Raw genomic sequence first — 12,090 nt, 5'->3', positions numbered from 1 at the left:
CTGTATAATAGATAGTCTTAGCTGAATAAATAATAATCCTTGCATTTGACATCATACCCTAACATGTCAAAACATCTAAGAACACTTCAGAATTTTCTGTAAAATGTAATGAATTTGTCGGTGCTTCCCAGTTGCAGTCCATTGTTTTTTTTATATTACAAATAGATATTTCCAACAGGTCAGCTCGTCAATCAGTGCCTAGTGCGAAACAAAAGCTACCCCATAACACAGTGATAATTCATGCATCAGAATCAATTTGCCTACCCATCCAATCTACTGCAATATCTCTTTGTTTCTATGAAATGTCTTCAATATAAAGTTGGAAGAATAACATTCATGAGTTTATACAATGGCCTTTGCTGCAGTGACCTGGGCTTTAAGGATTAAGTAAGTAAGTAAGGGAAGCTCATTTGATGGAAACAATCACTAACTGGCGTGTAAACAAAATGTTTCCGCACTAAACAATGTTTCACGTAATCCACCTGAAATAAGAAACAAGCCTTGTAATGTGTAATTTTAATTATGTTGGGGATTTCTGAGAAGGAAGAAACAAGTCAATCATGTGAGTTTGTGGATTAGACTGACTTGTGTGCAATTCCTGTTAAGGAACTAACTGACGTGAATTAATGCCCTGTGAAGGGCTTTCACACACTCTGCCAAGGGACTGAAATATGGGAGAGAATTGTTATGACTTTCATCCAAGTCAGGTGGTTGTGTGGGTCAAGCCCCATGTTAAGACACTGAACTTGATACCTTGTTCTTCTCTTCCCTCCCGGTCTCTGGCACCTAAGCCATGACCGCCATCCCACCTCTCCCCCCCCCACCCCTGCGTTATCTTCCATAACACACTGTTATGCACAATTGGCTGCCGAGTTTCGCCCACAAAATATACAGTGAATTCACTTTACAATATATTTTGTGAAGCGCTTTGAGACGTCTCGAAGAAGTGATAAGGCGTTATGTTAAATCAAAGGATTATTATTATCTTCTGGTGAAACCTGGCAAACATCATTTGCCTATCTTGATTATTTTGGAAATCCTTACATTCACCCTTAATATGGAGGAACAATTAGATTTCAAATTAAGATTAGATTAAAGAATTTCCCCCAAGTTCTGCACAATCTCAAATTTTAAGGCAACGGTTTTAAAAATGAGATTCTAAGAAATGTTATGCCCAGTTAGGACCAGACCAGCCCTTTGTACAACACAATACACATTTACATTCATATAGCACCTTTCATGTCGGGAGGACATCCCAATCGCTAAACGGTATTGGCTTGACACCCAAACTGGAGGTGGGACGCATAAGGAAAGATAATAATAATCCTTGCATTTGATATAGCACCTTATCACGTCATTGAGATGTCTCAACGCTTCACAGAGTATATTGTAAAGTGGATTGACTGTTTCATTGTAAAGTGGATACACTGTGTATGAAAGATGACAGAAAGCACAGGCAAGCAATCACTATTGCATCTCTATCCTTCTAACTGTGTGGCCTAAGATCATGTTGCTTTCCTTGTTACTAGGCTCTGCGAGCCTATCATCCCCATCCTCGCCAGGCTCCACTGTCTCCCTGTCTCCCTGTCCCCTAAAAATTGAGTTCAAGGTCCTCGTCCTCACTTTCAAACCCTCCATGGTCTTGCCCCACTCTACCTCTGTGACCTTCTTAAACCCTACCAACCGTCCCATTCCCTCTGCTCGGTGGGCACTAGCCTCTTCACTTGCCTCTGAAGCGCTCTGGGACTCTACCATGCATGAAGGGCGCTATATAAATGTAATAATAATCCTTGCATTTGATGTAGCGCCTTATCACATCTTCGAGACATCTCAAAGCGCTTCACAGAATATACTGTAAAGTGAATTGACTGTATATTTTGTGGGCGGTGTCGTGGATTGAGTGACCAAATTATTTTTTTAAGGAATTCACCAATTGACTAACAACTGGGTTCCTACTTACTGCTAGGTAAACAGAGGCTTGTGGAGTAAGGAAACTTGCCCTGCTGGGAATCAAACCCAGGTCTCTCGCTTGCGAGACGAGTGCTCTAACCACTGAACTGCAGGACTCCAAATGTAAGTTGTTGTTGTTGTCCCCAGCCTGCCCATCCCACCATGAGAGATTACACCTTCAGCCTTCCTGCTGCCACTCTTTGGAATTCCATCCTCGAGTCCCTTCGCCTCATTCCTTCCCTCCCCTCCTTCAAGATTTGTGTCAAGACTAACCCTAACCTCTTTGACCGTTCCTTGGGTCATCTGCCTCTCCCATTCCCATTGGGCCAACCCCTCCCAAATCCAACCCCCAAACCAAGTGCAAACAGTTGACTTGGGACATCTCCCGATGTGAAATGTGCTGTATAAATGCAATTGATGTTGTCCTTATCATTGCAATCTTCTTGCTAGTGCGCACAACAAAAAAGGTAGCCATGTTCGAGTGCACAATCTTTATTCACTTGATTGTCATAAAATAAGCACCAAAGTTAAATGAGCTCCTTCATCCATTAAAAAATATAAAACAATCTACTTGTACAATTTTCTGCAAAAAATATTCAGTTTCCCAGAGGTGTTAATTTACAAAATATACAAGTGACCATTATTTTACGACCTTGTTGAGTTAAATATTAGTTGATTTATATATCAACAAGCTGAGAAGCAGATGTGCTCCCCCACAAAGGCCTTAACTTAACTTAACCATTCATCAATCTCTACACTTCAACGAGATTTAAAGTTCCTTACTAGCGTTCAGACACAACCAGAGGTAGTGATCGTCTTCATATACAAAAAAGGCATACCTGAGCAACAATAAATATTAACACTCTGTAATATATACACTGGCTGAAAGATTTATCAACATTGTATCTACAGTTATTAGTTTAAAAGTCATTAAAGATGGATACGCGATCAAATGCTTTCCATTATCTTCTCTTCAACAAATGAATGGTGCAATCTATCGTTTTATATACAGTTACATTGGGAGAAGGCAACACATTTACAATATACAGAACCAGCTTCATTAATCATGTCATTACAGAAACATTTGGTATTGATATTTTCTTTGTGTATTTACATGTTATTGGGTGTAGAATAATTTTCACTTGTCCCACAACCAGCTTTTCACCCTCAACGCATGAATAAATCATCTTCTCTGGTTGATGTTCATATTAACCATTTTGCTTAAACTAGGTGCCAAACATGAACTAACTTAATTAACTGATTTTAAGATTAATTTGTTCTGAGTCACTACCCTGCATGGAGGGCGCTATATAAGTGCAAGTTTTTGTTGTTTATTTGGTAAGTGTAATTAATTTGGACGTCCTCTTGACCTAAAAGGCACTATACAAATGTAATTTTGTATTCTTGTATTGTAGTGTACCTGTGTATCATTTGCAAAAGCTCCTACATTTCATCACATTCACTGCATTACAGTGCATATTTTGAGCAGACAGCACGAATAACATTATCAATGCTGATACACTATCAGCTGTCAAAACTGAGTTATGTTTTACTGAACTCCTGTCTTGCACTTGAAGTAGTAGCCCTTTTCGATTCTGTTTATACAATGAGTTCTCGGAGTCATTTTCTTTTCTAACTCGATGTTATCAGTGCTGTTTGCACTTATTTGTACCTCAATGACCTTGGTGGCAGCAGAGAAACACAACAACTCAAACTACAATGATCTGAACCCTAAGTTAGCAAAAACGTCCTGATTTCAATGAATCTTTGGTTCACTGTCAAAAGATTCTTATCTGTCAGAAGTAGAACACAGAATGATAGTTTAGTAGTTTGTATTCCCCTTCTAGGAAAGTATTCAGTTGTAATGCAAACCAGATGAGCCACAAATCTATCATGGATAAATAAACGATATTTTCTGTATTACTTGGAAACCACCAGTCATTAATGAAGTGTATTAACTGAGAGAAAAAAAACACTTGTCAAAAGCTCAGATGTAGCAGCTAGAGTGAAACATCAATATCCTCTGTGTGGGACAGATTGACTGATATTTGTTCTGTTAGTTACACACAATTGAATGCTAACTTCACTTCACTCCTGTACTGGGGATTTTCAGTCCATCTGCCAATTAATCAAGCTTGTTCTTCACTCGCTCAAAAATCTGCAGAACTTTTGCAGCTGGAACGCAGCCTTCCCTCAGAATCGTAATGCCATCTGGAGAACGAGGGTAAGATGTGTTAGAAAAGGAGTAAACCACAGCCAAAATTATTACTAAAGTGGACAACATTAAAACACTTCCTGATATATTGAAATAAGACCCCACCATTGATACGCTAAAATTTAAAAAGTTTCATCAAAATAAAGACTCAAAGACACAACGACCCCAGTCGTTGTTGGTTAAAGTCAGTTTATAATCAAATAATGATATCTGCATTCGATACTGCGCCTTTTCACATTGGGAGGATGGCTCAAAGCGCTTCACGTAATTTTACTGCAAAGTGTAGTGACTGTGTATTTAGTGCCAAATAATTAATACTATTTCTTAATGGGATTCTCTTGTAAGGATTATAATTAAAATTCCTGTTGACTTTCTCAGCAGAGTAACCTCAGCAGAGTAAAGTCTCAGTTTGCATGACTTGTTTCCTTATTAAGGAATCCTGTTGAGAAATACCGCAAATTAGACCCCAATGCAATCAATACGTGTTTCGACACAAAGTTTTCTTACCTTCATCGATTTTGGTGCAGTTGATAACAGTGGAGGCAACTAGTTCATTGGAGAACCCATCACACAACACCCCATCAATCTTATGGCCAAGACGTCTGTCAAAAGCAGGAACATGATGCTCAATAAAAACAATGTGTGCGATAACATAAATGCCAGTAATTACATCAAGCGTCATGTTCTCCATTGTCTAGATCTGTTGAAGTACTTACGAGATGACCATGTCGTGGTGGGTGCTATCGGGCTCTCCACTGGGGTTGGCTGACGTAATGGCTAATGGTCCAGTCATAGCCACAAGATGAGCTGTGACAGTGTGGTCAGGGACACGGATCATGATACTGTCCTTTGTGCCCACACGATCATAGGCTGCACCAATCCCTGTGATAGAATAACACAATCTGAGTACTACAACACGGTTACCAGAGTCTCTGAATATGACATATTAATGAAACACATCTATGATATCCATTCCCCAAATTAGGACACTGATAGCGTCCATAGGCATGAACAAAGGCTCTGGCATTCTGCACAGTCTGGTCCACATTACCTAATTTCCTCAGCCAATCTCCTTTCTTCACAATACAGCTGATGCCTCCAGGATAGACGTTCCTCATGAGCTCCCAGAGCAGGGGGCTGAATGGAGGATGCACAGCAATGAGTTGTTCTAGGTTGGAGATGCAGATACAGATGGGCTTCTCTGCAGGACGGTCCTGGAGAGATGGGAACAGTACTCGTGAATGAACAAAGACGTCAAAGAAACCCAAGGCTAAATGAGTGGCAATTCACAATGTTGTTGACTGTGATAATTGCAACATCAAAAGTGTCATAGGGCATCATCAATTTCAAGCCAACATTAAGTAGTGGGAATTTTTACTCTGGTAAGACTCTCTTCCCCAAAAGGCTGTGGATGCTGTATTCAAATTTTCAAGACTGAGGTGGATTGATTTTTTGTTAGGTCAGGGTATTAAGGGATATGAAGCAAAGGCGGGTAATTGGATTTGATGTACAGATAGCCATGATCTAATAGAATGGCGGAACAGACTCGAGGGGCTGAATGGCCTACTCCTGTTCCTATGTTCCTATGTGATATTTGGTATCAGCAGCAGCAAATGTGAGCCATATGAATGTAGTTTAAATGTGTCCCACTGGCTCTTGCTTTGATATTGTCCATACCTTGATGTTGTATATCTTTTCAATGGCCGCAGGGTGTTTGCAAGAAACTGCCAAAGCATAAACCGTGTCAGTGGGAATTCCACACACTTTGCCAGAGTCTACGATGTTTGCAATAGTCCGCAGTCCACTTGTCTTCTGGGAGGAAACGGTGGTGCATGTAGCCAGGATCTGCTCATCATTTTCGCGTTTCCTTGGCTGAAATTAGTGGATAAATATTATAATGTATTCCAGAAGAAGGAAAATCATTAATTTCAACTGTAAATTACTCTAATCAAAGCTGTCTTTGGAAGCATACACATATGGATGCAATATGTTATCATCCATGCATTTAATTCAGCACCTTATCGAGTCATCAGAAAATCCCAAAGCACATGATGCTTTACTTTCAAATTAAATCATTAATTTAAAACATGCCTGACACGGCATGAAGAATGAATTGTTGAATTAAACAAAATGCTCCTGCATGTATTTCACTGTGTTCCATTTACCTTGAAGAGAGGGCTCCCCAGAGGAATGAGCTGCTTCCCAAATGTAGAGTTGGCAAAAGCTGCAAAGGCTCCGTACACACAGACAAGGCTGAACAAGCCGAGCATCACGCCTGGGGATTGACACAAGAGGGAAATGGAGCTCAGTGTTTAAGGTAACTACAAAGATAGCTGCGGTTTGATTACAAAGGTAACTTGAGTCGAAGACTCACCTTCCAACGGCAGAGGCAGGCGTTCCACAGTAAACAGGAGAAAGCAGATGATTACCACTTCCATTATGACTGTGAGCACGAGCAGCACAATGTTAACATAGGTAGCTGTGAAAAGATTGAGAGAGAACAACTGTTCAGCTATGATGCTTAATTTTAAAAGTATAATATCTATAATAATAATAATAATAATAATTTGGTCAATCAATCAAAGACTGTTTGTGGGACACTGCTTTGTGCAATTGGCTGCCGCGTTTCGTCCACAAAATATACGGTCAATTCACTTTACAGTATATTCTGTGAAGCGCTTTGAGATGTCTCGAAGATGTGAGTAGGCGCTATATCAAATGCATTATTATTATTTATTGATCAAATGCTCTAATTGACCAGAACTTGGATTAGAACACTCACCTAAGAAAATTAGAAACATGTTGACGATGAGGAAGGCTATGGCTCCTGCGGTGAATGCATCATCAGATGTGGGGCCAATGGCTAACAACTGTCCTGTAAAGAAATCATATTTACCAAGTTCATTATAATGAGGCATAACTATAAGCAGATGACATTATTATAAGTGTCACTGAGAAAAGCGCTAACATTTCACACTGAGGCTTGATGACCTCAATATTCTCGTTTTCCTATCTAATGAAGAAGAATAAAGTTTGATTTTCCAATATGAATATGACATGGTTTTACATGTTAGTGTACAGCACAGCACTGTTTATTTTAGTGGGTTAATGTGTAGGTCAGTGATATGCTTAGATTTGAATGATAGCTAATATGCCGCAGGCAATGAGGTAACCCATGCATGTCTTCATTTTTAATCAGGGTAATGAAAATACGTGAGTGTGTGTTATTAACAAAATGATCTACTTTGCCTGCTCCATATCCCAAGCTCTGCCTGCTTCGCTATTGGTGGTCAGGCATTCAGCCTTATTGGCCCCACCCTCTGGATCTCCATCCCGGAACCCCTCTGCCTCGCCCCTTCCCTTGCCTCCTTCATGATCTTGTCTTACGGCCCTCATTTTCGACCGGACCTTTGGTCATCTTACCCCCACCTTGCCCTCCACCCCTAAGCCACAACCCCCAGCAAACCCCTCATTGACCAGCTCCTTGGGACATCCTCCCGCCGTGAAAGACGCTGCATAAATGCAATTTGTTTGGTTGGTTAACGTGCAGTACTCGTTCCCAAATGTACCTGCAAATCGTAGCCAGGTCCACGTTGCCCAGACGATTGCGTAACTGAATGGCAACACGGAGCCAAAGCGTTTCCCTCCTTGGACTTGAATCCTGGACACGTAGAGTTGGATCAGGGTTCCTGGGATCAACACCCAGGGGATGGTCAGGTGAGCGTAAGTCTGGTCTCCGGTTGTACTCTGGATGGCCGACAGCGCTGCCAGCCCATTACAGATGTAGAAAAGGGCATCTGGGAGATAGGCACTCGTGGAAGACGGGAGCTCCTCAGCTCTAGTGAGGCAACGTTTCAGGGCAAATAGGACATTCTGAAATGTGGCTGAGGATAGGACTTGAGTCCCGATAGGGATCAGAGCCTTCTCCGCAATCGAGTTAATTAAACTGGCAAATGTTGCATAGAGAGAGAGAGCTACATACACAGCACACATGGCACCAAAGAAGTTGTAATACTGTGTACTGTTAATCTGAGGGATGGTGGAGATGGTGAGAAGGATGAAGACACTATTGTGAATGATCTCCAGTATGTCCTTATTGAGAGACATCAGGCACAGGATGAGAGCAGTGACCAGGAAAAACCAGTCCCCCGCCATCCTCACTCTGCTGTTGTCCACATTACTCACGTTGATCAGCACGCTTAGAATAAACTCCTCCCAGGACTTGACCAGCCAGAATGTAGCATGGACGCCAAACTTAGTTGTGAAGAATACATCACCCCGCAAATAAGCATAGTAGCTAGCAAGAAGCTGTGACAGGGAATTGATGCTGATCCACACGGCACCAACATAGAAGGAGTTTAAGTAGCCGAAGCAGTAAAAAGCAAAGATAAAGGGAGAAATCACATCACACAAGACGCCCAGTGCCATTGGCTCAGCATATTTTGTATTCTTTTTCTTCTCTTCCCCAATACTCTTAGCAGAGGACTTGTTTGCTGCCCCCAACAGCAATACATTAAACAGAGAGTTGCCAAAGCCAGGGAGGACATATCTTTGGGTGATTCCCTTTAAAAGGAGCGCAGCGGCTCCGTAAAGCCCAAACAGAACGATTATTAACTCAAAGATTCCTGACACTATGAACGCCCATTGGCCAAAGAGCCCCACCGCCTCGAAGACTAGTGTGATCGTTATAGCCCCGAACACAAAGGGCATGATGTAATTAGCTGTGGCCGAGCAGAAGGTCAAGATAAAGGCCACGCTGATGTATGCTACCAGCCCTGCAACAGCTGACTCGGTGACAGGAGGCACGGCAACGCTTATGCTATAATTTACGGCGCTGCTGTTGTTTTGTAGGGATGGAGGGAGGGAGGTGGTGTTATAGAGTGCGAGGTTCGCTCCCTGAATAATCCGAGTTGCCCCAAAACTGCTCCAAAGAGCTGAGAAGGCCACAAAGGCAGTGCCTCCCAGATGATCATACTTTCTGAAGGTTAACAAACCAGCAACAAGTTGCATCACTCCCCCGATTAAAATCAGGTGAACACCTAGGGAAAACACAAAATGGAGGTTGAATGAAAAGTGTATCAAAATTCCTCTAATCAAACTTGTAGATACGATTTTGAATAAATACCTTCATGCATACCCCAAGCAACCAGGAAATGGAATTCATTTTTCGAAGTCACATTGGCATTGGCANTTTTTTTAATACACTGAGCAAACAGATACACCGGACGCAATGCTGCATTGTTTGGTTACAACCAGAGGGGAGATGAGGAGAATTTCTTTTACGCAGCGAGTTGTTATGATCTGGAATGCACTGCCTGAAAGCGCGGTGGAAGCAGATTCAATAATAACTTTCAAAAGAGAATTGGATATATCCTTGAAAATAAATAAATGCAAGACTATGGAGAAATGGTGGGGAACTGGGACTAATTGGATAGCTCTTTCAAAGGACTGTCACAAGCGCGATGGGCCGAATGGCCTCCTTCTGTGCTATAAGGTTCTATGATTCTATGGCTACATTCTGCCTTTCAATCACATTCCACCTTTGTTGTGTAAAGCATATTTTTACAAAAAAAATTGTAGATTAGTGAAGAAAGCTTCCATCCTAAAACATTTTTCTAATGCAATGTTAGGACGCGATAATATTGAGGTATGAAATGCAGCGATTTGCAATAGGATCCTTTAAACATAGAATTATGCAAGAATTCCATCTGATACCTAGAAAGACGTCATGTATATTACAGTGACTCATGGGAACTCTGCTCTGAAAACATCCCTTATGTCAGTGTGATGTATTTCCAGGCTCCTTAATTCAGGAATCTTGTTCAATGGCAACTCCATTATTGCCATTGTGAGTGAGTGGGACCCTACCCTAAGTGAGGGGCACTATCTAAATGCAAGTTGTTGTTGTTGAGTTCACCAATGGGGAAATACCTGAACATTGTGATATGTGGACAAGCTCTCACTCACCTGCCAGGATGTTTTCGATGCCATTGGCCACAATGTTGGTATTGACGAGAGTGAAGTTCTGCAGGGCTACAAGGAAAGCGCTTATCACGTTGGCCAAAAGCCCCAGGACCCCGGGTTCGGAATAAAAGATGGCAGCGAAGCCTTCTGAGCTGGACATTGTCTTCGAATCTGCGATGAATGAAGTGCAATGCAAGTTAGTCAACGGACAGTTCGGGGCCTAAATTGTGACATTTGCAAACCACCACCACCAACAACAACAAAATTACATTTGTAAAGCGCCTTTCATGTCAGGAGGACGTCCCAAGGCGCTGGACAGATAGAGTTACGGACCCAAGCTTGGGGTCGAGATCAGGGAGGGTGGAGGGCAGGGGGGCGAAGCAGGGTGATCGAAAGCACAGTCGGAGAGGAAGGTCTTGGGATGGGTCTTGAAGGTAGCAAGACTCGTTATTATGTTATTTGCAGTTTGCCAGCCAAAATATAACATCAACCATCAACAGATTCCCAAGATGGCAAAGGCAGAAAGTCGGAGCATGAGGCTTGACTTCAGATTGGATTGCATAACCTCGCAGTTCAATTTTCCAAACCACAATATTGAGAATATTCCAAAAATAACTGTGGTCATTCAATCCACAACGGTTTGCATGATTGGCTGCCGCGTTTCGCCCACAAAACGCGCAGTCGATTCAGTTTACAACATATTCCGTGAAGCACTTAAGAGACGTCTCAATGACGTGATAAGTAAAAAAAAGAGTTTGCGTTTAAGAAAAATATCAATTGCAAAATAGACTCCATTGCCTTTAATTCCAAACATACACCCAAATCTGACAAGTATTGCTGATCAGGAACACCTGAAAAGAGACAGTCCATTTGCTGTACTGCAGAAACTCATTTTAGGTGGCAACTGCATTTCCTTACTAAAAAGCGAGAGCCAATTGGAGCAACTGAGTTAAGTTAGCTTTCTCAAACGCTTTTATACCCTCTGTAATACAACAACCCCTCTCTCTGCACCAAACCCCAACATGTGCTTCATTTGCCTGAAACGAACATTTGATTGTGGTGGATGGTTTGACCAGTTTCACTGCACACTGAGCCCAGTCTGGGTGTTACTCAGCTGCAGTAGAGGAAGTATGACAGGACAGGGCTTAAGCACAGACATTATTTAGGAAGGAATAGCTGAGTCTTAAGGGTAAAACGCTCCAATAGCGCCATCTGCGATGTGAACAGAGTGTTGGTTCAATACCAGGTCCCTATTAACAGTAACAGTCATTTGTGGTGAGTTACATGTGCACCCAATCACTTTCTCCTCTACGATAACGTACTGCTTTATAAACCTGCAACAAATCATTGCTATAAAACCCATTATATAAGCTCATAACCCCCCCCCACCCCCCCACCCCCCACCCCCGGAGTATTCCAAATTAACAGTTTTTCTTAAACGCAAACTCTTTTTTTTTTACTCCCTCCTCCCCCAAAAAAAAAATATTCTTGCTGTAGTTTATTTGGTTTGCTGGTTAGAAATGAAACCAAATATTTTAGTTGCAGGACAAACGTCCCCACGAGTAAAACGACGCTTAAAACTTCTGCCCGTTATTAACCTGTCGCCTTTTGCTTATTGACAAATCTTATATAATAATTTTATAACGTTTCCTGCCCCAGGTTCAATGGCATCTTACCTACCAATGTGCAAGTGCAGTCTTGTCCCAGCCTCTTGGTAGTAAGTTCTACCAAACCACAGCGTTGCCCAACCTTATAACAACTCCCAGGGATGGGAGGAGGGAGTAATAACAGGGAGGGGATTCCATTACAGCATTGAAACATACAACGATTTGCTTCTTTAGTTTCATTTTACGTCACCAGAACTTCCTTATGTGGCAATTCCTCAGTTTTCTCTGCTTCGATCCAAGAAAGGTTTCCCTGATAGGCATTGTCAATCCACAGTCCAGAGAATTAGACTGATT

At 41.8% G+C, this 12,090-nt stretch overlaps 1 protein-coding gene across 2 annotated transcripts; it reads right to left on the bottom strand.

The window, feature by feature from the left end:
- Positions 1-2,426: 2,426 nt before the first annotated feature.
- Positions 2,427-11,850, bottom strand: si:ch211-153b23.3. 2 transcript variants are annotated; one of them, XM_007891564.2, is made up of 11 exons: positions 11,810-11,850; positions 10,133-10,300; positions 7,735-9,204; positions 6,948-7,040; positions 6,540-6,644; positions 6,331-6,440; positions 5,843-6,037; positions 5,217-5,379; positions 4,882-5,047; positions 4,673-4,767; positions 2,427-4,161 (listed from the first exon to the last, which is right to left on the bottom strand). In XM_007891564.2, exons 2-11 carry the CDS (start codon positions 10,287-10,289, stop codon positions 4,076-4,078), a joined length of 2,640 nt encoding a protein of 879 aa, XP_007889755.1. In that variant the 5' UTR covers positions 10,290-10,300; positions 11,810-11,850; the 3' UTR covers positions 2,427-4,075. The 2 variants fall into 2 exon arrangements, with proteins under 2 accessions (XP_007889755.1, XP_042196819.1); XM_042340885.1 differs by having other exon boundaries at positions 11,806-11,835.
- Positions 11,851-12,090: the final 240 nt, after the last annotated feature.

The sequence above is a fragment of the Callorhinchus milii genome, unplaced genomic scaffold (genome assembly GCF_018977255.1).
Source record: "Callorhinchus milii isolate IMCB2004 unplaced genomic scaffold, IMCB_Cmil_1.0 Scaffold15, whole genome shotgun sequence".
In the NCBI taxonomy this organism is placed as follows: domain Eukaryota; kingdom Metazoa; phylum Chordata; class Chondrichthyes; order Chimaeriformes; family Callorhinchidae; genus Callorhinchus; species Callorhinchus milii.
Note: the sequence above shows the minus strand (reverse complement) of the source record. Positions and strands in the feature narration are given on the sequence as shown.